This window comes from Temnothorax longispinosus, chromosome 1, assembly GCF_030848805.1.
Source record: "Temnothorax longispinosus isolate EJ_2023e chromosome 1, Tlon_JGU_v1, whole genome shotgun sequence".
Taxonomy (NCBI): Eukaryota; Metazoa; Arthropoda; class Insecta; order Hymenoptera; family Formicidae; genus Temnothorax; species Temnothorax longispinosus.
In genome coordinates, this window is record NC_092358.1 from 6,325,632 (window position 1) to 6,352,840 (window position 27,209).

The following is a 27,209-nucleotide window of genomic DNA, read 5'->3' on the forward strand; positions in this document are numbered from 1 at the left end:
TATTAAAATGCAAATTTTTTATTGATTGTATATACTTTATATTACGGCTATTCTATTATTGTATACTTGCAAGCCCGAAATTTTGCAAACAATTGCTTTTAACCGAATTCTTGTTTTATTAATAGCATCTATCGCCGGAAGCCAGTCCATTGAGCACGAGATCATCGAGATACAGTCCTCGGGAGAGCGAGAGCGAACCCACTCCCGCATTGCCACGTAAAACCGGAGGAGACTCCTGTTCTGCCTCCCAAAGGATACGGGACGCTATTACGAGGACCAGGAGAGAGTCCAACAGTAGCACCAGATACGAGAGTAGCGGCAGCGAGAGCGTCAGGTGCGTTTATTCGTGCATTTCGGTAAAATTAAAGCCGGTATTCATAGTCGGTTTTTATATATATTTAAGACCGTCTTAAGTACAATCTTAAGATATCATAAACCAATCACAGAGCCGTATTAGCATCTTAAGACATTACTTAAGACGGTTTTGAAATAAGAACCGACTATGAATACGGGCCTAAGTGTCTTTAATACAATAAGGAAGCGCATTCATATGCACTTTTCTTTCACTTTTTTTTAAGAAAGAAAGCTATTCGGTTTTAAAACAAAATCATATTAATTTTATAAATATAAATAATAAAATTACACATTCTCAGGATGCAAAAATTTCCAAAATCAGACGTTGTAATTTTACTTCATGCTTATCCCGTAGATTAAGCGAGACCGGTTTGCACGGATACGCGGAACTGACTAGGAAGGTGAAGTTCTTCGGAGGAAGCAGCAGTTGCGCGGTTTCGTCGACGATTGGCGGCGACGAAGTTGTGCAACGCGACAGTGCAACCAGTGCAGGCGAGGATGAAATCAACGAAGACGGCCACGACAGAGCAGGTCCAGTTCCTTCGCAAGGAAGGACGATGCTGCGACGAAGGAGGCAATTCGACGCTCAAGGTAATTTATAATATTTTATAATTGTAACACATAAAATGATTAAAATATACATATAATTGTTCCAAGAATTACAACAACAATCTTGATGTACGTAAAAAAATTAAATAGTTGTTTATTTAAACGATTATTTAAACGGATCGAAGAAAATTAACTGAAGTTCTTTTTTTGAGTCATTTAATTATACAAATATAATTTCTTTCGTTGGTAATGGAAAGAGTTTTAGTTTTGTTTGTTTTCTCTAAGTTATTTGCATCTTCAAAAGACGTAGCCGTATAATTAATAATAACGAACAGTACAATTATCGTATGGTAACAAAGTATCGTTTTGCTTTCGTGATCGTCTGGCCGCGTATTGACCGCCGATAATTGTCCAGTCGCGTGCTCACGCGATTCTCAATTAAATTCCTCGGACGTATGTTTTCATTTTTATTGCAACAATCGCTCGTAATCGACCACGTAAAGTTGCGAGATTTTTCTTTGTTAATAAGTTAACGAGAGAAACAAGTTATCCTTGATTCTTAAACTTAATTAAACTCATTTTACAAAATGTGTAGCAAACGTGTGGATTAATTAATATTGATAAAATCCATATACAATATGAGATTAATTTCTTATTCAGATAAAAATTCTATAATCTAGACTTTTGCTTATTATTAATCGGCACAAAAAATATTCCTTTATATTCATTTATACATACTATATCCACAATTCCATTTACCGTATCACAATATATCTGCATATAGTGCATATATAAAGAGCGCCATATGGCCACCCGTAACGATAAGCTCATCGATTATCGAAGCCCCTGGGCAAACTTCCTGGCTCGAAAGCGGCCAGTATTCTCCAAGAAAACCGAGCGGGACCATTGACGTCCCGAAAGTTATAAGACGCGAACGAACCGTGAGACGATAAACTCGTTTCCGGCCCGATATTGGAGGCCCAAGTGTCCCGTGGTAGTAAAGTCGTATCTAATTGAAATTACGTAGAAAGTTACGGAATACAATGCCTCATATGAAATTATACCGTAATTAACGTATAGCATCGGGTGAACACGCTAACGAAAGAAAAATGATAGTAACGAGAAAAGAATAAATCAATGGAACATCGAAGAAAATGTCCCAATTGATTTTTATCGCTTATCCTAAGAAAGTTTTACTGGTTCATCTTATACGATAATGTCTCGGGAAAAATCGACGGCTCTCGCTCGACGTTGGAGCGATCTTTTCCCCTCATTGTTTCCGACGAGATCTCCGTTTCGTTTCCGACAAGCATCGCGTTTCAAAAGTGGGAACATTAAAAAAAGAGCCAATTATTCTTAATCTCATATTTCGTCCGCCGCGAGAGATTCGATGGAATGTGAAAGGAATGCATATCAACGTTTAATAGTGCGTAAAACGCTTGACGTGTGCATATTCCGAATCCACGTCGGTCTTCGTGATTCAAACATTGCCCGCGATTTCGCCCGATATCAAGGAGCGGATCATATAAAATCCGAGGCGGACGCGAATCGAATGACTCATTTTATTTTGTAATTCTCGCTTTGTGATTTATCTCGAGGTGCGTGTGCCTTTTGCAAACATGGAATTATTAAGAGTATTCCAACTGTCAATCACATTTCTATTGTCGATGTACTTTCTCGTTTTCTACGCTGGAATCGTCGTAATTTTATATTTGCTGTGGACGAAAATCGATTAGTAACAAAATGTGATGCTTGTTCTTTTTCTTCGTTAAATTTTCACCGCAAAAAAATACTTTTTCTTTTTCGAGAATGTGGCAGAAAATAGACAAAAGGTACGCTTAACTTATTAAAATAAATTTGCAGAGCTATAGCGGGCTATCGTAGATTAGCATCTTAAATTTTTTATTCGTTTAATATATATCAAGTCTCACTTTAGCCATTTCCTCAACTTCATTCAGCACCCATACCCCTTTCGCTAATTCGTTTATTATTATCTTCTCTGCATCGTTACGTCTTAAATTTATGGCAGCTCATTATCGCCACGTTTCGAGCATAGTTCGCTCATGAATCTCGAGGTTCTCGTCCCAGATTCCGAATAAAACTCCTATCTACCCATCTCTACCGTCCATTCTTGCCCGAGTATGATCGTTTTGGCACGGAATCATCCGTACGTGGCGCGGCGGCAAGCGAAGCGGTGGGCAGCAGGTGAGGCGAAGCGAAGCGGGGCCCAGGGAAACAGCATAGGAATAATAGTGTAACAACGTTCCCTGCTGGCACTCTATAGTCCGCTCACCTGCGACGCGAGTATACTGGGTGTCGCGAAGTCGCCGCTCGAGACAAGCGACAAATAATAAAGAACGCGTGATTCCGAAACGTGATAATTGCGTGATTACGCCGAGTTATAATAAAAAAATCGTAACCCGCAACTCCCATTTCGAAAATCTTCTTTTGGCATGGTTGCATTTTAGTCAGCGGTATCAGAGATAAGAAAAAATGCGATGCGGATATTTTAATTGATTTTTTTTTCATGAACTGCTCTGAATGGAACTTCAATGTGCTCGAATATCTCTACATTTTCGTTCACGAACTTCTCGAAGGTGCGTCTTTTGGAGCCACGCGATCTAGTATCTTCAGGATACATTCCTCAGTTGTCAGTTGTTGAGCGGTCAAGATTTTTTTCTTGTCTCTAAGTTGAGATACGGCTGCAAAGGGCATGAAAGCCAGCCTGATTATCTTATCGAGCTGGCCACCCGATATAGCACGGCGCAATGCACTATAGCGTCGGGGTACTATAGGCGTCGTAGTAAGGTAGTGACCGACGCTGCGCGGGATTCAGGTGTGCCCCTCAGCGTAGACGCTCTCAGTTTAGCGGCGGTAGCCCACGCGAATCGCTCGCCTTGCCTTCTTTGAGTTGGCGTGGCGACCAAAGCCGCCTTTATTTCGCGACAAGAAAGGAGACTCGAAGAATCTAATCCCCCCCCGGCCATTGTCGGTTTTTCCGATTCTTTTCCGACGCTTTTCAAAGTGGCAGCCGAACGTTTCGAGCTTTCTCAAGCCGGTTTTATGTATATTCCTGGATGATCAATAAAAGAAACCGTATAATTCGATAAAAAGGGTTGAGAAGATAACTATAGCTTCAACATGTAAAAGTGAGTTTTTCGAACATTAAAGGAAGCATTCCTTAAAAAGGAGTGTGGTTTTATTAAAAGTATAATATAATTAGCTTCAAGTTAATAATATATATGTAAAAAACTTTCTGTGTAGTTTTTCATGCACTTCAGAATTATATCTTTGACACGCACACACAGTCGCCGGTCTTTTCTCTATGCCGTGAAAGAAATCAGTGATAATAAATTACAAATGTTGTGAACATCTCTTAGTTTCTTAGTTCTTTTTTGAAAAATTTCTTAGATTTCTACGAAGTGTGTGGTTTTGTATTTTTTGAAGTATGTGTATGTGTCTTTACGTGCGACGACGGCCAAACCATTGTCGAGGACGACGAAAAGAGCAAGTAGTTGAAAAATCTGAGGTAGAGTTGTTTGCGAAGGTAGTGTCACTGGCGTCGTATTTCGGAGTGTGTTGACAGTTAGCGTCAGAAACCTTCGACAGAACGTTTTGCGAGGTCTTCGCGAAAGTCGGGGAACGTTTTATTTGACGAATTTGGTGTCGACCACATTTTCGCGAACTCGCGAAGTCACTCGCGCGATCACGCTTTGAATATGTGCTATTGATAATATTTTAATTTCATACAAAAGAAATGTTAATTTTTCTATCAGATAAAAAATTTCAATTTTTCTAGGCTATTGTTGCATTTTATTACTCGGCATTTCAGTACTCTCATTACCTGTCTCTAAACTGAAATATATTTTCATATTTAAAGTGGATCACATAAATTATAGACTTATCTCAGTTTAGCACTGACAATTGTAGACTTCAGTACTAGTATGAAGTAAGTCCGTAATTTGTAAAGTTTAATATGATAGGTACAACTTTATATTTAAAGTAAATTCTACGAATTACGGACTCTTATCTAACTCTAGCGTTGATAATAACAGGCTTCAGCATAAAAATGAGATCAAGCCGTTTTGTTATGTATAAAATCAGTTTTTAGTTTTTATTTTCAGCATCTAATACTTTATTTAAAAAATATGGATTTATCTCATTATTCTTGCTTGAACTTGTTCAATTTTTATCGTCGTTAAAGGCTTAGATCCGCGATTTCTGCCATTCTCATTTTGAATTGGAGCTCGGAAATCTCTCTTTCATTTGGTCTGCTTCTTTCATCTCTCCTTCCTTCTTCTTCTCGTCTCGCTCTCGTAGTGCCATTCACGAGAAGTCAGAGGAAGGTCCGGTTAGCGGCAACAGCGCGAGGAGGCCCCGCGGAAAAATCATACACGCGGTCAGAAACGATGGGCCCCCCTCGTGCCATTGACCAGGTAATTCAGCGGCGCGTAAAAAGCAGGCATAAAAGCGCGCCAACGGACCCCGATTCTTCTCTCTCGTGTTCCATTCATGATAAACCGCCATGACACTTGACCGTGCCCCGTTTTTTCTTATCTTACATGGACACGAGAAGTAATTTAGAACAAACGAGCAATGAAACCGAGGACTTTAATAGCAGAGAAAAAGAGAGAAGAGAAAAAGAGAAAGAGATCTCGAAAAATAAATCTAGTTTGAGAAACAAGTAAAAAAGAAACTAAAACACTACTTTTGGTACTTCATTCCTGAAATTCTTACTGCATAGCAACAAAAACGATTTGTCACCGAAAGAGGAAAATCTAGAAATTAAAAAGATCGGGAGAAGGGATTTTTTAGAAACGTTTTTGCGAGTTGCCGGGATTTCGCAATCGTTTACAGAGGCAGTTGTAAAGCGTACTCGCGCACTCGCGAAGGATGTAATTTATCTCGCGCGCGTAGTAGCATGGCGTAGGGGAATACCGAGGAAGACGCCTTAGAACCAAGGCGTGACGTGACCAAGGAGAGATTTAGACGCCGCCGTTCCGCCGGCGCATCGCGCGCTAAAAGTGCATTGTTTCGGGCCGCACAATAGATATAAATCCAATCCTCCTACGTGCGTCGCTGACGCACGCGTGAGCGAAGTAACAAAATACAAAGAGCCTCATGCGCACGCGATGCATTATGCCGCTCATTATCATACCACTTTCCTATCGTCATTACTATTAGTACATCGCGAACAGTCGAGTATTTTTTTTCGTCCATGCATCGACACATTTTGCATCACCTTTCAATTAAAGCAACTGAAAAATTGTGTCGATTGAATGAGATAATCTTGAAAAGGGAACGTCTCCGAGGTCTTCGCCTTTAGCGAATTAAATTGTTGAAATTCTATGTTGTATGATTATAATATTACATTAATGTTGTAATAAAATAATGTATAGAATTAAATACGTATACGATGAAACAAAATATAGATAAAGTACATTATATTTTAATGGAACATCTATATACGGTGGATAATTCTCGACCATTAATTTCTCCGCGATCGACTAATTAAATTAATCGAGAGAACCTATGAACGAGTACGCTCAGGATGTCGCATTTCAAGATTGTAAGAATTGTCAGAAGTCAGAATTTATCAACGGTTCGTTGCCGAGCGAACACGCTCATAACATTCAGAAGTTACTTCCGAGCTGGGGGAACATTAGCGCGAGCGAAGTCTTGCGCGTGTTCAACCGGTCGCTTCTAATAGCGTCGTAATTTGTCCACTGCCTCTAGCGTAAGTGAGACTCCGCAAGGGATGTACTCCGTTATATCGCAGCCGCGTTCCTCGGGCTGTCAGCTCTTTTAATTCTTTATTGGATTGCTGTGACTGCAGCTTCGTGTTCTTCATTAAATCGCTGCCCTGCAGGCTGCTACAGAATTATCGTTTATATTTTTATCCTTTAATTTTTAAAAAGATCTTATTTCCGAGAAATTTTGCAACAATCTACTTTTTTTTTACCAATAATTTATATTTCTTTGACATCAATAATTTAATTATTATCTTGTTAATGTCTTCTCAAATCCACGAGTGTGTTACATATTTTTAATAGGCCCTAATAAATAATTTATCTAATAAAGTTATTGCAGAAATGTTATAATTTATGAACTAAATATTTTTTCTTCCATTTTAATGAGTAAATTCAATAGAGAATGTCAGAATAATGATAGATGAAATTTTTTTCTAAATAGATATAAAGTCTTGGAAAAGTAATAGACCACTTTAGAAGGAATCAATATCACAAAGTTGAATTTAATTATGATTCTAAAAGATTGATTTATGCCATGCTATTTTCAATTTGAGCTTCCAGAACATTAAAAAACTAATCGACGAGAACGATAACGGCTACCGATATTTCGATCGAGTCAATAAATGTAGTTTATCGGAAAAGTGCGTCTTTTATCTACCTATCCCCCCACAATCTTATCGCTCTCTCTCGCTGAATCAGCCGGCAAAAAAAGAGTGAATCATAAATAAAATTGTTGAAAAAAGGTTCACGGCGACGCGGAAGGTCGCACGCGAGGTCTTGCTGCGGCGGCGAGGATTTGCAGAGCCTGCAGACGTTGAACCTACTCGGACGCGGGGGTGGAAGCAGTCGGCAGCGCAGTCCTAATCCCGCGACAGGTTGTCCAGGTCAGGATCAGCCAGCGTCCGTGGTGGACTACAGGCGGCTGGTGTTCATCAGTTCGGACTCGTCGTCGGGTCGCGAGGAGGACGACGCCGATAGCAGTTGCTCGAGCTCGTCCTACCTGAACGGACTGCCGCGCAACGGCGGTCACCACCACAATCACGCGCAGTCGCTCGAGGACTGCGACTGGGACTACTTCGAAAGCGGGTCCCTGCCGTTGCCAACGACGCCGATCGTCACCGTCGGCGCCGGTGGCGCAGCGGACACCATCGGTCAGGACGTTTGGAGTTGCTGTCCGGGCCGCGGTTCCGCCGCCTGCCAGGTATGCCTGTCCTCGTATATTATATACATCTCACGTACGACATGCTTGAAAGAATTTAAATTTTAGATTAAATACAGAAGAAGGTTACGTATTCGGTAAATAAATCTGAAAGAAAGAAGAATTATAATTTCCGTTATATTTTCTTTTGAAAGTTCACCATAAAAGCTCAAAGGTTCAAATATTCAATATAAAGATCCACAATAATAAGTCTAATATTTTAATTCTTTTAAGCATACCGCATGTGATTTGTAATTAGTAATTTTTTGTTCTTTATCTTATCTTTAATTAATTTCTTATAAATTTATTTACTCAACTTAATATGAATCGTGCGTTAGAATTGATTGATTTTTATTCGCGAAATTTTATAAATAAATCGAATAAAAGGACGATGTTATGCGCGATGAGAACAGTTTTCCATGGACATGAACACAAGTCATGTGACCGCGACTGGGTGCCTCTTACTGTGCATCCATTTGACAAACACGTTTCCGCAGTTAAATTAATCATTCACGTTCTACTAGCGAAGAGAGTCGCACAGCAACTATGCGGAATTCACGGTCACACTTTGTCAATAAGCCGTACGCGAGTATATTGAGCGACGCGGCTCACGTTGGTTGATTATACCGATCGATAAGCGCTTTGCAGTGAATTGTCATTGTAAGCTGTCGAGTTGTTAACCCATTTTTCTATTTACGCTTACTATAAGTGGAACAAATTTATGGAAAACAAAAGATTTAATTGATATATTTAAATTTTTAAATTTACGCATCATTTAAGATTTAATAATTATAAGAAAATAAAACATATAAATGAAAACTATAGCGATAAATTAAAGGAATAAAATAAAATTATCAATTTTGGATTAAATTAAGTGTAGAGATAAAAACGTATTTATTCAATGAAAGAAAACTTAAGGCACGCGTGTAATAATAAATTACGAAATTTTGTGAGAAATAAAAGATAGAAAAAAATTAAGATATTCTTTTCAAGATAAAGAATGTCGCCATTATCGTGTCGTTCTATCCAGGCCTGCGGCGGTTCCCGAAGCGCGAACGTGCTTCCGGTGCCGGTACCCATACCGGTCCCGGTCCCGTATCCGGTGCCGGTACCGGCCGCCCTGTGGACCGGCGATTTTGCGGCGGCTGCGTCATCGATGATAAGTCGCGGCGATGGTCACGCCGAGCCGGGAACTCTGAGGTTACGAGGTGACCCGGCGGCACCTTGGTTCGCTTGGCATCCTCGATTCAACCAGCCCCTTCATGGCGCGCGTCTGGACCCGCGGCTCGCCTGCGCCTTCGATCCGACCACCTGCACCTTCCGCCCGCCCGATCAAGTGTTGACCCCGAGATTGTACGGTCCGATAACTGAGACAGTAACGATCCCGTCGACGAATCTCGAGCCTCCTCAAATAGGTCAGGATGTAAGAGACGAGGCGAACGTCGTGTCGAAGACTGAGGAACTCAGGAAGGAGGAGAACTTGTCGGCGAAGGACATCAGCGAGTCTGGTTCTTCCGCCACGAAGAATAGAAAGAAAGCCGAAGAAACGAAAAACACTGAAGCGGAATGCAAGAAAGGTGAAGAAGAGACGGAAAGAATAGAAGGGAACGAAGAAGTCACTTGTGAAGATTCGTTATCGTCATCCGTTGAGAGAAGCGCGCAAGGAATGTATCAGCATTCGCGAGAGGACTCGGGCAGCTCGTCCGGAAGATCGTCGGCTGACAGCAGCGATCTGGAAGAGGATTCCGGCTCGCACAGATTCTCCAAGGTGTTCGTGGTGAACGACGATTCGCTCACCAGCGACAACGATATCGAGGACAATGAAGAGGATTCGGATTCCGCAGCGGAAGGCGGCGTGACCTTGAAACGCGTCACTGCGATTCCTGAAGAAGAGCCGGTGGTGTTGCAACACGTGAGGCTATTGAACGAAGATGTTCTCGTGCAGAATGAACAGGAGGCAAACAAGAACGAACTAGAAGAACCTAAAAAGCATTTCAAGACTTATATCAACAATGAACAGCTTAAAAGTGATGATAAATTATTGGACAAACCTGTTACTAATATGACTGATAAACGAAGAAGTCGCAATAAGAAGACCGAAAGTGATAATGATGATAAACGACTTCCTCTTCTCCTACAACATCGATCGATTCCTGAAGAGCTATATCTCGCAGACGATAATGGTTGTTCTGATAATCGAATCGAATTGAAGTCCATCAAGATGCTCGATCCCGATAGTATCGAACTACCTGTAGCTGTTTTGAAAATAGACGGAAAACCTGTCCCGAAAATCTGCTCCGAAGCTGTGAATACATCAAAGGAGATTTTGCAGGATGGTCTGATTGAAAGTCCAAAGTCACCCTCGAGCGACGCCTGGGATTCGACCATCGTACCAGATTCTCTCGAAATTTCGGGAGTTTCCTCCGAAATTTCAGCTTCTGAAGAGATCGACGTCGACAAACTTAGAGTTTCTGATAGCGAGCAGATTGCGCGATCGAACACAACGAACGATTACGACAAGCAAGGAGATAAGCAGCGTTTATCGGAGGCAGTTCGTTCGAACGTCGACGTCATAGCCGACGCATCTACTGACAGCTGCACCAGCAACGAGAGCAACACCACGGGCAGCGAGGTGAGCAGTGACGAGCTTCACGAATACGAGGTGACTCCGATCGATTCATCCTTCAATTACTGCAGCAACGAGGTCGCCGCGATCAACGACGAATTACTATACCAAATCGGCAAGAAGAAAACGGAAGATAGTTCGAGGAGCATTAAGGAGAACGGTTATCTTCTTCGTGGTAATCGTGATGACAAAACAAGTCCGACGATGACGAAGAGCGGCGTCAAACGGAGCGTGCAGTCCGAGAGACCGATCAGCGGGAGGTCGTCGATAGAGTCGATGATCGGCGCGAAGGACGACAATGACGACGACGAAGACGAAGACGACGACGAGGGCTACCGCTCCGTTACGTGTCGTCGCGGCGGCGGCGGTCAAGATGGCGGGCCAGGAGACAACGACCCGACGGTGGCAGCGGCGGGCGAGGAGCGAGCACAAGCCGACGTGGGCGACGCGATATCAACCAGCAGGATCTCGGAGATGATGAGGAGCGCGGAGGAGCAAGACGGCGACGGCAGCAAGGTGGACATTGCGCATGACGGCCCGGTGAGAGGCAAGATCGCCGCTCAGGTGGGAGGAAATGGTGATGGTAACGGTGTTAGTGGTAGTGGTGAATGCTCCGAGGAGGGGGACGCGACACGGTTTCGCTCAGTCGAGCGACGCCCGTGCACTCGGCAGGAGAATGGATTCCCAGCTGACGGCCAAGCGTCGGCCAAGGACCTCGCTAGAGACCCAGCCCAGCACAACAGCGGTAACAATACCAGCGGCGGCAACAATAAGTACAGAAGCCTCGTGATGATTACTCAGGAAGCGTCGTACCAGCCGGTGAGTGTCGTTACGTCGGACACCACGACGCTGCTGCAACCGGATGAGATCCATTCGGCTGGAAGCCAGGGAGGCCTGGCTGGCTACTTCCAGCTGGCGTTGGAGGCGGCGAGCGAGCCACAGCTTCATCGTAAAAACGCTCCGCGGAAGCCGCTGATGGTGAAGAGACTGCCAGCCGCGGTCGCGGTATCCGCCGTCACGGCGAGTCATCAATCAGCCGAGCCTGAAGTGGATAGTGGGTTGAGTGTCGGTAGCGCTAGTGAAAGCGACGACGTGTCCGTGAAGAACGTGCCGAAGCCGCTCAATTGTCGACAGGAGAATGCGGAGAATGACATGTCGAAGGATCATTCGGTATCGGATTATCGTGAAAGTGCGCAACGTGTCTCGTCGCAGTCATCTAGCGATGACAATTCGGGTACTGGTGGCGTCATTATACTCGAGGAAGGTCTGGCCGATGATGATTCCTGGGTGGAAGAAGTATCCCACGATGAAGACGAGCCGGGCGCGACCACTGCCACGGAAGAAAGTTCCGAAGATGAAGCTAATAACTTCGGCGATCGTGAAGAAGAGCTCAGAGGATATCGCAGGCAGGCGATCGACTTCACCTTGCATACTATTGTCGAGGAATCCTGCGAGGAGAGTGAAACAGAGCCGAGTTTGGCCGCGGGAAGTCCCTCGAAAAAGCCGCGACCACCTTCCGCTTCAGAATTAGAAAAATATTTCTTCTTCGGACTGGGAGGCGATGGAAATAGCTCCAGTTTCGGCTCGCGCGAGGTCGACAGCTTGTCGGAAACCTCGTCGATTTATTCCGAGGGATTGGAGTCGCTCGGCCAGGACGAGGCTAACGGCAGCGGTCAAAACCAGGACAGGTCGAGTAACAGTGACGGTTTCCTAAACTCTTCCAGACTAGAAAAGTACTATCTATCAGAATTCCTCGGCTTCGATCAAGATAGAAGAGATTCCGACGGTTCAGTAGGAAGCGATTCCGAGGGCAGACCAAGTCCGGAAGCGCAAAGAAGGAAGAAACTAGTGCGCGCGAGAGGTACAGGCAGATCTCACAGTTCTTCTCTGGACAATTTGTTGGCTCTCACACAGAGCTCGCAGAACCTGAGCTCGCAAAATTCGCTTCAAGATTTGAGCCTTAATCAGGACGTGCAGGAAACTCAGTCTGAAGGTTCCTCGACAGAGACTGACGGTACCGAAGACGGGCAGACCGCTGTATTTGGCACGGATGGTCAGTTCGACACGGTAAAACGCAAGAAGAAAAAGCCGCGAAATCTGGGAACTCAAAGTCCACGCGTGCCAGACGATCGGAACAAGACGCCGGAACCCAGCAGAGAAATGGCACTGATGAGCGAAGTCGTGATGGAAAACGAGAACGAGGCGATGAATTCCGAGGACTCGGACCGAGCGAAGACTCCGCAACCGGAGTCCGTTTTATCTTCGTCCACCTCGCCGTCCACTCTTACAAATAACAGTAATGCACTGAACGCAGCCTCGTCCTCGCAAATGGATTCGTCAAGAAACTCAGTTTCGATGAATTCGAACGACGGTCAACGATCGAAGCAACAATCGCGGGATTCGGGCTTCGTCGGCAGCTGTGACGATCTTCTTCAGCATCAAAAATTGCCGGACGAAAATCAAACGAGCGGCATCGAGGTGAATCAAGAAGCCGGCAAAGATCGCTCGATTAGCAAGACCTCGGAGTATCCTCAGGATGCGAATCAGAGTGCTACCAAGGAAGGAGCAGTGGGCAAGAACAACCTGACGAAACACCCGGTAAATCACACGAGTTTACCGCATCTGGCGAACGCCTCGCTGTCGCGCAAGGACAGCTTCAACAACTGGTCCAGCGACGAGGAGACGAATCTCATGATGTCGAAAATGCGGCAGTTCTTCAAGACGATGGTGGCCAACTCGAACGGTCAGGGACAGAACGCGACCAGCGCGAATTCCGGCGGCGTCTCGCCGGCGCCGAGTCCTCGGTTGCCGGGTTATGCCTCGAAAGCGCGACTCTGCGTCCAGAATCGCACCAAACCGCCGCAATTGGTGTACTTTGAGAACGAGCTGACGCGGTTGATGAAGACGGTGCCGGGGATACGCGACGAGCAAGTGCGAGAGATCGTTGAGTACCTCAGCTCGGAAGACACGTGGTCGGATTCCTACGACAGCTCGGATTACACCAGCTCCGATCTCGAAGGCACCGCTGGAGGTCGCAGATCGGCCTTGCAGGAACAGATCTCGCAGAGCTGTCAACAGATCATCAGCAAATTCGACACCACTGCCGCTGGCGGTGACGCGACTCTATCGGATAAGGAGAGAGAGCAGATGAAAGGACCGGGGCCAGGTTCCGCGATGCAACCCGCGCCCTGTCTGGGTAGGGACACCGCTTTCGTCTATCAAAAACTAGTGCAGAGCTTCACGAAGATGGCCGGTGACAACGTGAGTTCGGACGCGAACTCCACGCCGCACAGTAGCCCGCCGCTGATCGCCAAGGTGATGCATCACATCGGCAGCCGACTGGTAGCATTGATGCACGAAGTCTCGGAAGGCGGACCGGCGGCGCATCAACACTCCACCACTTGGCGACGGTATTCTCAGCATCATCGGACTCCCTCTTCGGCGTCCACCACCGAAGACGATGACTCGACATCCGACTCCACCAATGCGCCCTCGTCAGCGCATTTGCAGCTACCGAGGTCGAAGTCTCACGACCCCCTGTTGCTGATCAACAGCCACCCGGCGGTCACCGCCGGTCAGGAAGGAGAGGAACGAGAAGCCAGTGACTACGAGAGGTTCTCTTGGCGCGGCAGCTTCGAGTCCACCCTGATGGCCGCCGACTCGAGGACGAAACTGAGCCTGTTAGCGTGTTCCGGTGATGTCAGTGGTGGTGGTAGTGTTAGTGCGAGTGCGAGTGCCCTGGCCGCGAAGCGGCGCAGCGCCGGCGATCTGCTGTTCAATCCGAAGAGCTTCTCCAGGGAGCAATTGGACAGGGTGAGGAGTTGCGGTTCGATCGGTGGCGGAAGCGGGGCCGGGACCGGCGGTTCCGGCGGCGGCTCCGTCGAGGAAAGGATCTGGAGCAACAGGAGGAGATCTTCCGTTCCCGACGCTAACACCAGAGGGGAGTCAGGTGAGCCACGAGCGTGACTATCTCTGCATATGTGTGAATGAATGGATGTGGTGTGCGCTCCTGCACGCGGAGTGATCTCCCGCGGATCGTATTACATCGCGGAAACGGCGGTAATTGGCGTTACAGCCTGATTTTGCCTCGCACCGGCTGGGAGCAATCCCGCGGGTTGTTCGAGCGTTCCTCTTCCGCAATTACGCCACGGCGCGGACTGCGCACGTTACAGCCAGATCGGTCCCGATAATGGGGTTGTATTTTATACGGAATGAATAGAGTGAACGGGCGCACGCAGCGGCAGGTCTAATGTAATTGTACTTATATTGGTGAATTAAGTCGGAATTAGGAAGCGTGAAAGCAACTCCGCGCCTTGTTTGTGTGTTTTTATGCCGCACGCGATTCCGATTCTGTTTTACTTAGTTCCATAACAAGCAAAAACAATATTATTTGTTGGTTATAAACAGTAGAGTTATAGAAATTAAATAGATTAATAAAATAATGAAGGGGAGTACTAATTATATTCTTTGCATATTTTATGAGTTATTTATTAAATTATTATTGCATGTATTTATCAAATTCGAATTAATAAAATATTTCACCGGCGTAGAACTCATTATAAACGAATTAAAATCGAATTATTGAAATCTGCGATAATTTTCAATACACATATAAGAAGAACGAGAAGGAAATCACTCGATGTTTAATAGTATTTTGTCTATACTTAGAAATCATTTTTCTCCGATTTCGTCATCAGAATTATCAATGAATGGTATCTCATGAATGCGTAATACTTATGAATAATTTCCATGCACGTTGATGCGTACATGACTTACGAATACCAATAAATTAATATTTCCAATAGACTAAATGAAATGGGACGGCATTGTACGCAAATAGTAGATATCAATATACATGTATGCATATACAAAGTTATATACCTAATGAAATTGCAGATAGCTCGTATCTAAATTGTATCCGTAATATAATCATGCAAATTGCTCGGAAGCCATTCATCCTTCACGTTAGAAAATGATGACATTGCTTGTTGCACTTTCAAGTGCGTCAGCATCATCAACATTATCCGACAAGAGTACGATTGTTAATTATCGTGCAGGTGCATCGGCCGGCGACGAGGATACCGAGGACGAGTTGGAATACGGTGGAGAATCACGAGCGACGACTCTACCACGTGGCATGCAATCCGCCATCAGTGCAGCTACCAATTCCCTGCCGCGATTACCCGCGCCGAGCGCGCCGACCGGCCTGACGACGACGACGTCGTCGTCGTCGTCGTCATCGTCATCGCCGTCGGCCGCGGCGGCGACGTCGACCTCGTCACCGATGCACAAGGCGCACAGCGTCTACCACTTCCTGCCGCAGCACAGCGGCGTCAAGTCCGCTCGGTATCGGCCGCCCGGCTTCGCCAGGAACAGCAACATCGGGCCCGGCGCGATCGGCGGCGGACCCAAACGCGCCGTCAGCGCACCGGGCCTGCAAGTTTCCGGCTCGCAATCGGCCACCAGCAAGCGGGAAAACTCGAGGTCGAGGAGGCAGCAGGCGATGTCGCTCACGTCAGGTGAGTCACAGATATCTTTTTTTTAAACGGTTGTGCGCAGATTATACCAAAGGTTAAATCCTAATAAATAAATATCGACTATTATTTCTCATTACATCTTCATTTCAACTTTTATACATTATTGTCTTATTATTCTTCTTTTAATTTAAAGAGGATATAAATACGTAAGAAGAAAATGTGATATTTTGAGTAGAGCTCTCGCAGTCTCTTGTATATTATATATTGAAGATTTTATTTTACCTTTTACTTAGACTCTTATTGTTAGATAAATAATTAAATAACTTTTGTAATATTTCTACGAACTTTCCCCGTGAAACTTTGGAAAAAGGTCTTGTAACTTTAATGGAGGATCTGAACTTTATAATGAGAGAAAGTGGGTGATTTTTGGTACCGTTCTTATAATTATCAAATATTCTACAGTTTTAAATCTCATTATATGGCGTAATGATACGATTATTATTTATTTTATATTTTATTACGTGTAACGTTTTATGAAATTAATTTTTTATTGTATAAAATCCACAAACGATAGAGAACGTATATCTCTCACGATTAAATCTGTAGACTAAGTTTTAAGAGACAAAGAGAAAGCGCGCGTGGATGAAAGGAAATTCGGTCGGCGGGTATACGTGTGATTCCCGCGTGATAAATTAGGCGGCCGCCATCGTCACGCGCACGTGGCGCGCACCATGCAAATGATTAAGTGTAAATATGAAATTATAGCGTGCGTCGTCGGAAAGAAGAACGCATGGCAAAAGAGAAACCATTTCTAGATTTCTTCGTAGATGAACACGGGGAACGGAAAAGTTCGCGGAAATTCAAAACGCGTAACTTCTCAGTAATCATAAATTTTATCTAAGCTCAGCTTATTGGCTGAATTTACGTGTGACGTTTCTTTTTCGAAAAAATTTACGCTTCGTATAGTTATAAAGATAAAATCTTACGATGCTTAAAGTTTATTACAGCAAAAATTAATCTTTCTGAAAATTTTAAAAAGGAATCGCTTTATTGTTACTTCAAGAACGTACCGTTGAACAATCTGATCGTGAGAAAGGTAGAGAAACCGCTCTGTGGATACTTATATTTTACATGTGCGAGAGCGAACGTGACTTTTATCTGTAAACTTGAGCAATCCGAGTAGTGGCAAATTCTTTTGTCGTCTTCGCCGAAGGCGTAAAACGCTGCGAAAAGCGGGACAACGTTGCGAAAGCGTGCTACTCATCGCGTGAAATTCGGTGTAATAACAATTCTAAGCTAACTCTCCGATACCTCCTTACATCTTCGTTACATTTGCCTTTTCTCTGGCATAAATTCAATTAATTCAATTACGATTATGTCATGATTATCCGTTGCGTCATGCGCCGTAAAGTTTCATTTTCTGGACACCAAAGTGTTTTCCTGACTTGACTATAAAACACGATCATGACACGCAACCTTTATAAGAAAGTACCTTTTATCTTTCCGCCAATAATGTTATATATATCTCTGTCGGAAAAAAGAAGAGAATAGAAAACAGATTTCATAACACGTCAGAAAAAAATATGTATCGAAGATATATATCTATAAAATCAATAAATGACTCGCGGGAAAACTTTTATAAAAAAGAATTCAACTTTTAAATACAACAAATTTGCCGAGAGGCAGGGAATAGTACATTTGAAACTACTCGCGCTTTAAAATATATATGCAATCGAAAAGCGCGCTTTAATTAATACATTATAAAGCAGGTTGAATCTAAAATACTTTCAAATACGGTTATTTAAAAAATAATACAATAACGCAGACAGTTTATACTACAATAAAAAATAACTACGATTTGATACAAAAACAATTTATTTTTTTTTATATAAAAATCTTTCGAGCTAAATTTTACGTTAAATGGACGTTAATTGCAGGCAATTTTCAACTGGATTGCTTTCACCCATGCTCTTGTATCCATTTATTTGTTCCATAATTGTTTTTACTATATATCTGAAACTGTGCGCCTATATACATTTTTCTGGAAAATCTGCGATCAGAGAGAACCTTTTTCCGAAGACAGATGATTCTTCTGAACTCGCATCTTCCCGTTCCTCAAGTACGGAAAATACGCACTCGTCTCTCTTCTTTTTTTTTCGCAAAAAACGCGGAAAAATCCGTGCGCCGTTCGTTTCTGCGGCGCAGAACGTGCGCGTTTTTATGCGCGACAAGTAGAACACCGCGATAATGCGGCACGTTCGTTCAGGTGCTCGCTCGTGTGTAACAGGTGCAACTGCTTTATTACGAGGTTTCCCTTCTTTTCTCCGACATCCCTGCCGTGCACCCCGCAGCTCCCCAGCGTGACAATCGATAATGCCACGCAGGGGCCACTCCTCACTCTCTACACACACTCCGCGTGTGCGTATTGTTGAGAAAACCTTTCGCCCCGTTACTCTCATAACGCGCGACGTCGTAAAAGCAACATTCGTGCGAGCAATAACGTCGCAAGTTCGCTCATTTGTAACGCATTTGGTTTATTTTTTTTTCCTCAGTTTTCACTTTATTTACAGAGTTTACGTGTAATAGATATTTTCGCGAGTATATTTATGCACCTGTGCAAATTGAACAAAACGGCCCGAATGCTTTCGTGCTGCATGCACCTATGTATTTTGTCGGTTTATCGATCAGCGAAATATATCGCAACGTTTACCGAGCGTTAACCCAGTCTACTTTGAATGTGAATGTCTCCCGATAATAAATCTACCTTGTGTTTTTCCCGCCTACATAACGAGTTATCGTAGCTAAAAAGCCGGTGGTTAGAAAGAACCAGTTGCAACTTTAGGTGCCGTTAAAAACGTTGTTTTGTACTTTTCGCTAAAAAAAAATTATGTTCTTATGACAAACATTAATCTCTTTCTTTTAATACATCTAGTTTTAATATAGTCTTTTAATCTGAACATATAACATTTAAAGCTACAATAAAATTACATCATATTTTTGATATGATTATAATATCATGATAAATAAAAGAGTTTTATATTAATTATATATATATATACTTTTGAAATGGTACAACATATTAAATATTTAATATATCTGTTATATACTTCCATTTAAAGCTACAACAAATAGCTGTTTATAAGACAACTTTTTTATCAGTATTCTTTCAAACTCACCAATTATCTATATTAACGCATCAGATTAACTTCACTCCGATAAAATTCAATTTTTGCCGTTCATGGATAGTATCTAATGAAATTAAGGTCCTTGCCACTCCCGTTTTCAGCTGCGCCCCTCGCGGATCGATAACGGAGGAAACCCAACCACCCTTTAACTCGTGGCTCGGGGATAAAATCTCCAAATCCTTTACACAACATTTCATCACCGAACGATCTCTCTCACGTGTGAAACTTTCTCTAATTTTCATCCTCTGTTCAAAATAGAATTTAATGTCGTTAAGTAAGTTAAATTCTAAACTAAATATCTGTTGGGTTAAAAATCTTTCTATAATTAAATATTGAAATAAATTGTTGCCACCTACTTACGTTCTTCACCGTTACTTCGATGGTTCTCTTTAATATACAGTATTACCTAGTATTACATACATCCGTTAATCGATTCGCAGCTTACTGGAGCAAAGTCGAGCCCGAGCTTGATAAAAAATGCACTCCGATCAAATCGATTGACATAGAAAAATTTGTTAACATCATTTTGTCTTAACAATTTCTTATAAATAATGCGCATAAAATTAGATACAAATTAGATACATTTAAAGGAGAGAGAGATTAATATTTGTAAATTTTCTTTCAGCTTTCCAATTATCTAAAATTAAATGATTCAATTAAAATATTTCATCTCTTTCTCTCTCTCTCTAAACTTTCTAAAGAAACTCTAGAAATCCCTTCCCGAATTTTAAGATCACATCAATATGGCATCCGTGATACTACCATATGCCTTTTACAACACATTCGCCGCGTCGTACGTATGGCACATTTACGACTTCCGAGTCGCGAAACTCCGCACTCCGTTCGCCATAGACTCGTTCATCCTTTTTTGCTCGTTAGAGATCAGTCGGTGTCGGCGACAGGTTTACGCTCGACATCGCAGATATTGCAATGCTGTATGCCGTATTCACCTACGATCATCGTTATACTGCTTTAAACCAGATCAATTTTTCACGCGAATAAGGACTATTGCGACTCTTAAATCAGCATTTCGTGCCGCAAGCGGTGCAGGATATTCGAGTTTATTTCGTTTTCTCCGCATGACAAAGTTCTCCAACTAACAGCAAACATATACGGGATGTCCGAGAATTAGGCTACATTATAATGAAAGTAGTTTAATAAATATCAAGCTCAAAAAAATTTCTAATTTTTTTATATTTCTTGAGAGCTTTTTTTCGACATCAATAGAATATATAAAATGTAAAAGAAAATTCTCTCGTCAAGAGCCAGGATTCGTTTAAAAAAATGACATTGATTGTGAAAAGAGTCAAGCTGGCGTTAAGAGAGTCAAGAATGTCGTTGAACTATGTCGCCGCGCGTTTTGGAATGCGTGTCGAGCTTTTTGCACGATTACTAGAACGGTTCTTTGCTTCGTGGACATCCATGAAGCAGGACGTGCCTTTACCCATCGCACTACATCTTTCAGATTTCTAAGATTACAATCCGCTTCGATCTACATTCTTCGATATATTAATAAATTCGTGTGAATATATTGCTTTGATCAGCGCATTGCGTAAAAAGAAATTCTGGTACGAAAGAAAGAAGATTAATTTTCCATAAATATTGTTTTTTGTTACCAATTTTTGTTCTACAAGATTTTTAAAGAAAGAAAAAATGAATGTGTATTTATTAAGAGTTTTATTTAAATATATATATATATATATAAAATATATATATATATATTAAAAATAATTAATATAAGAAATGGAAAGACTGTCTGAAAAATTAATTACGGTCTTCATAAATGATAAAGCTGCTGAAAATAATTCTGGTTGATAAAATTTATGCTATGTACTGCCTATATCGCGTAGAAACAACTCTTTTGATATTGATTTATCACAGCAATATCCACGCTTCGATAGAGTAATTCGATAATTGCGAATCCAATGCGGGCTACTGCATACTGACACATACGTATTTCCTTCCACGATTATAGCGAATAACTCCGGTAGTGAGTAATTTAATTACTCGCGGATACGCGCAATAGCGTTTTCTAAAGGAAAGGTAAACGGAGTGGGAATCGATAGTGTAAAAAAAGAAAGACAAGCGATAACGCAAGTGAAACGGAAGCGGCTTTATTGTGTGCCGAACGCATAATAAAGACACTCCGAGAGAATTCTGACGTTTATTAAAAAGTAACATCTGACAGAAATACAGCTATATAGAAATTTAATTACATACTACGAGAACGCGATTGACGTACTGGAAAGACCTGGAAAAATATAATTACATATTTATTCGTCAATTATACAATTTCTTCTGCGATCCCGTTCGTATCACGTTTATCGCGGCTAACGGATAATTCGCTTAATCGGCCGCTGAAACTGGAAACTGAGTTCTCGCGCGTCAGGCGAGGTACAGCCAAGAACTTTCGCCCACGCTCTCGGTGCGTAGTACTATGTCCCGGATACGGTGTTCACGTGCGTGCACGAATACGGTGGTTTTCAACCGAGTAACGGGCGCGCTGCGTTTTCCGCGCGGTGGGAACGGGAGGAAGCGTGATCAAATTCGCGGGGAGAGAGAGAGAGAGACAATTCGAAGTGGCGAAATTACACTGACGAGAGACAGACGCGTGATTACTCGCGCTTGGGAGGGGATCGAGTGATTTAATTAACCCTCTTCATCAGTGAGATATCGCGTGGGACACGAACACGCGGGAGTGTCTGTAAGGCTCAATCTTAATTTTAACGACAGGATCTGCGACAAATTAAGTTTCATAGTACGACAAATATGCTAATTTTCTAGAAAGCTAATTAGAGGGGAGGCAAGGTGAACTTATAATATATGTTGTATATCTAGGAATATAATTAAAAATTTAATTAACTAGCATAATTAAGCGTTACATAATAATAGTGCGTGATGATATTGCGATACAGTACAATTAAATGTAACGAAAGGCTTTCGTTAGACAGATCTGCGTCATATTGCACGAAACTTTCCTTAACTCGTGACGTCGCAGCTGATAGAGCGCGGTACATACTCATGAAAGTCATTTTTCTCAGACGAATCGCGCGGAGATACCGCGATACGTTCACCTTGGCACACATTTGTCTATATCTACAAAAGCTGGCGAACCGATTCGCGCGCATCCGACTCTGCCGTCGGTCGCGGGAATATTATCGGGCGCGATTAGGCTGCGTCGCAAAACGACTACTATCGCATTGGATATCTCGGCCAACGGTGTGTTACTCAATTTAATTGTTCGCTACTTCGACGTTAGTCAGCACAATGCGCAATGATTATCTCGACAAGTGAAAAGCAAATAACGCTGTTTTCGTAACGCGACGTTTAGACTAAGATGGCACATTTGAAAATGCTTGCTCTTAATTTTTTTTTTTGCAAAACTTATACGTACTAAAACTTGCATATCGTTTCGCAAACATAATGAAGATGTCCGCATGCGCACAGTTTCTCGATAAGAGATACAAATGAGGATCGTGAAATCGTTATTTGACAACGAAATTTCAATAAAAAAAAGAGAAAGTTTTGGCACTTCAGGACGTTAAACATTGAAATATATATTAAAAGATTTGTGTCTAATAAAAAAAAATAGAAAAATTGCATCGCCATTAAAATAGCGTTTTTTTTCGTGTAGGAATTTGCTGATTTTACGACTTCCTCGCGTACAATTATCGTATCACTCATTATCAAAACTCACCAGATACTGGACCTTGAACATAGAAGCTGTTACCATGCTATTCATTCAGGAAGGCAGGAAACAAAATATTATCGTTGCTCCTGTTCCGCTTAACTGAAGAACAAATAATGAAATGATACGTCAGTATAGCGAGTGTTTCGTTCCGCGTTACATCTCTTTCGATGTTGTCCTGTTGTTCATTATAAAATATCAGCAAATATCAACTTAAGAATTACTAAATACTATTATCTTTAGTTTTAAATCAATACAGATAATAGATATATCATTCTTTTATTAATCTAAAATAAAGAAAATATCGCCAATATTAAAGTGAAACAAATAAAACCTCTTTTATCTTCAATTTCGTGAAACCATATTATCTCTTATCAATCTACGGACATTTGTAAACTCGCTTCGAGGTTTAAATAAAGAAGAGAAAGTGAAAATAACTAACCAGCCAAAAAATCGACAGAGTCCAAAAACTGAATTGATCTCAAGATGACAAAGGGTCGTTATTCAACTTTCAAGGAATCTTCTATTCGAGGTTCTTGGACCATTGGCGGAATGACGCAGCGTCTCGCTTCGAATTGGTTGGTGGAGTGCTGCTGTGGTTCTTGTTACGCGAGACAAAAAGCGGCCTCGCGTTCAGAATCGAATGAGACATACAGAAAGGAAAATTTGGCGTCCATCAACGAATTGCAGACTTTATCGATCGATTCTGTAAAATCGAAACACGACGGTCAACTCACGGAGGAAATTCCTTTGACGAAGCTGGACTATGGGGTGTCGAAAGACGACGAGTTTCTAACGTTGAGTGTCAACGAGCGAGAAACTTCATTGACAAATCACCAGGCTGATTCCTCAATCGGTACCTCGAATCTGAAGAGCAAATCCTCATTTGGTAGCGGAACTCTGAGCGGCGGAACGAAACGGGTGATCGGGAGTCTGCCAGTTCTTCCGAAGAAGGAAAAGAAATCACCGTCGGTTAATGACGAAAAGAAAGCGTCGCAGAGTGACTCGGAGCTAGGATATCCCGCGATGAGTATCTTCGCTAGATGCCCGCAGCGATACGTACAGCGGAATGTGTCCACGATAAATATTTCTGAGTCGTCGACGATAAGTTAGTAAAAGCGATTTTAACAACTGGATATTTGAAGGGACTGTCAAAGTAACAGAAAAATTTAATCATTTTTAATTAAACTAAATTTAAATGAGATATACGTAACATATATAAAGTTTATATATAAATGTAATTAATAATTATATTAATATATAAATTACATATAAATATAATTTATAATTTATATTTATGGAAAATATAAAAAACTTTTATGCGTGAATAAAAAATTACTTTAAATAACGATTTTAAAGAACACTTTAAGATCGTTATTTTAAAATAATCTTGAACATTAAAATAATCAAAAAATAATTAAGCGCGAATACTCTATATATCATCAAAATAAAAACTAAATAAAACTGAGAAATGAAAACTAAACCAACGAAAGCACTATACATTTGTTAATATTGAGCAATTTAGTAAGATCTTTGAAACTATATGCTTGTCGAAATGATCGTTTTATTTTAAAGCTATTATGAAAAGTGTATTTCTTAAATGTTCTCGTTATCTCTTGACAATTGAACCCTGAAATGAGTCAGTTTGAGTAATCAAGTTTCCTTGTTATATCACAGACGATGGAAGCAGTCTGTCGGAGGCATGCAGCACGCCGATTATCGGGGCAGGATCACGAGCAGGCTCTAGTCATACAGTCCTAGACATAGACGACATCGATCCGGGCCATCTCGCCACTCGCTCGTCCCTGTCGAGTCTCGGAGTAAGTTGCAATTCGTTAAAAGTATCTTTTTCGTCTATTGTGCATGGAGAATGAACGTTCGATTGCAGCCGTGTTTCGCTCGAACCCATTGCCCTTCTTCATTCCGAACTTTCCCAGAGAAACCGTACCTATTATCGCAATTTAACGTGGAGGCGGATTGCGGTGTTGCATCTCGCTCGAATTAACGGAACGGGGGGATCAGGGCGCTCTCGCCGCGGGGAACGACGCGAATTTTACGACGGCTGAGAACGCCGCTCTTAAGTCCTCGCGACCCTAATTCCTCGCGATTCCAGGCACGCTCGGACTCGATGGCGTCGGTATATAGCGGTGCGGGCGAGGGACGTTGCTGTCGATCCGTGGTCGTCACAGGTGAGGTAGAATTCGCCTTGCAGTACGACTACAAGAATCTGACGTTCGAGGTGCACGTGACCAGGTGCAAAAACCTCGCGCCCGTGGACGTAAAGCGCAAACGATCGGACCCGTAAGTACCTCATTTACAACTATATTGTAATATATGTGTCCATTCCATTCTTTTATCTTATACATTTAATTGTAAGTGAAACAAATTTTATTATGTTCGGAGGTGTCTTCTTTATACATCTAATTTAATCTTATTCACACAATTATGTTTTTCTGTACAAAAAATCTTCATTGTTGTTTCACAAAAGACAATATCGTGAAAATTAAAGACGGAATTTAGCTTTTTATAATTTTCTATTCCTTTCCCCCTCTCCCAGATATGTCAAGGTATATCTGCTGCCAGACAAGTCAAAGAGCGGTAAGAGAAAGACGAAGGTGAAGAAGCACACGTTGAATCCAGAATTCAACGAAACCCTGAAGGTAAGTTGCCCAAGTTCATGTATATTTGGCACGAATGTCCGCTGCTCGTTTGCATGACAATTAGAGATTCTCGATGTCATCCGCGCGGTTTCAGTTCCATATGAGCCTGAGCGGCCTGGAGACAAGAACGCTATGGCTGACGGTCTGGCACTCGGACATGTTCGGCCGCAACGATTTTCTCGGTGAGGTGCGAATGCCGCTGGAGAACAAGATATTCGACGACCCGACGCCACACTGGTATCCCCTTCAAGAGAGGGTAAGTTTGCCGCTAATTTTATAATATTATAAATAAACTGGCGACGATAACGGCACTGACTTTCCTTCGGCGAGAAATTGAGAAGCGTTGTCTCGAAATTTTCAAGCTAGAATCGTTGATTGTTTCCGAGTGAAGTAAGTCCCTGCTCATTGTGCATCGGATGGGTTGCATCATTGTGCATTTAGCAGGTTGCGTCACTGTGCATTCAGCAGAAAACGTTGTTATTCATTCTTTCCGAACATCGATAGAAACGCAGGCCGCAACTTCAAAGCTGCTTAATTAAAGTGCTTTCGACGTGTTCCAATACGAGCATGCGAATGCAAAATGTATTCATTCTTATATAAATAAGTATGTGTCTTAAATATAGCCAAATACATTATAGAATATATACATTTTTTTGTTTCTTTAGTTTTTTAAATCAAGATACCAATGTCAGTGTATCAGAATACCGAATAATATAATATTTTAATATATACTAAATTAAATTTATAATTGAAAGTAAGGTAGTGTAATGATAATGAAAATTGAAATTAAGTTAGTAGAATCAACTAGAATTTGATAAAGCTCTTTCTAAACTTCGCGTTTTTTGCTCATTTGAAGGATATTTAAAACCTCTTTTTCGATAGAATATCAAGCAATGCAGAGAACCGCTTTAAAGGATAAGTTCCTAGATTTACATAATTTCGTCGAAATCTCATTTACGTAATAATAATTGCTCACAGACGGAGCCATTCGACGATCCGGTCGCATACAAAGGCGAAGTGATTGTTGGCCTGAAGTTTGTCCCGCCGGATCCGGCACAGCAAGAACGCGATCGGGAAAGCAGCGCAGAACGTAACAGTTCTAAAGCGAAAAAGAACTGGAGCCGCGGCGCGCTCCACGTGCTCGTCAAGGAGGCCAGAAATCTACAGACGCGCGGCAAAAACTCGGGCACCTGCGATCCTTTCTGTAAAAGGTATACCCTCCACTTTGTACATTAATATTTCTATTGTATATGACGCAATAAAGATTTAACAAGTAAAATTTCTAAAGGTGGAAATTTTTGTTTTTAGACTAGAAAATATGTTTTAACTCATCCATATTGTATATTAATTTAATAATATATATGTACGTATACTTATGATTACAATTTACAAAAATTATAGTTTTATCGCTTTTTGTTTAAATCGCAAATTTAGCGTTTTTAGCATTTGAAAAATTCTTACGTCGTCCGTATAATTTCTTTCAGTTACTTGCTTCCCGACAAGGGACGATCCGGTAAACAGAAGACCGGTGTCGTTCGTCGATCTGGCGGTTCGCCAGTTTGGGGCCACACGTTCATCTACAAGGACGTTAGTTTACAAGAATTGGCGGAACGTGGATTGGAATTGACGGTGTGGGACCATGATCGAATTGCTAGCAACGAATTCCTTGGCGGTGTTCGATTTAATCTCGGCACCGGTACGTATATAAAATGTATATAAAAC

The 27,209-nt window shown here is 42.2% G+C and overlaps 1 protein-coding gene across 2 annotated transcripts in view; it reads left to right on the forward strand.

Annotated features, from left to right (window-relative positions):
• Positions 1-27,209, forward strand: part of LOC139824198 (uncharacterized) — a 47,782-nt gene that overhangs the window by 16,946 nt on the left and 3,627 nt on the right. Inside the window, exons 7-17 of one of the 2 annotated variants that reach the window (XM_071796697.1) lie at positions 126-334; positions 710-945; positions 7,397-7,854; positions 8,882-14,426; positions 15,535-15,996; positions 24,505-24,647; positions 24,941-25,128; positions 25,385-25,487; positions 25,582-25,743; positions 26,466-26,698; positions 26,972-27,183. In XM_071796697.1, coding sequence (XP_071652798.1) covers positions 126-334; positions 710-945; positions 7,397-7,854; positions 8,882-14,426; positions 15,535-15,996; positions 24,505-24,647; positions 24,941-25,128; positions 25,385-25,487; positions 25,582-25,743; positions 26,466-26,698; positions 26,972-27,183 — 7,951 coding nt within the window. The remainder of the gene's footprint in view (positions 1-125; positions 335-709; positions 946-7,396; positions 7,855-8,881; positions 14,427-15,534; positions 15,997-24,504; positions 24,648-24,940; positions 25,129-25,384; positions 25,488-25,581; positions 25,744-26,465; positions 26,699-26,971; positions 27,184-27,209) is intronic. The other variant, XM_071796700.1, reaches the window with a different exon arrangement.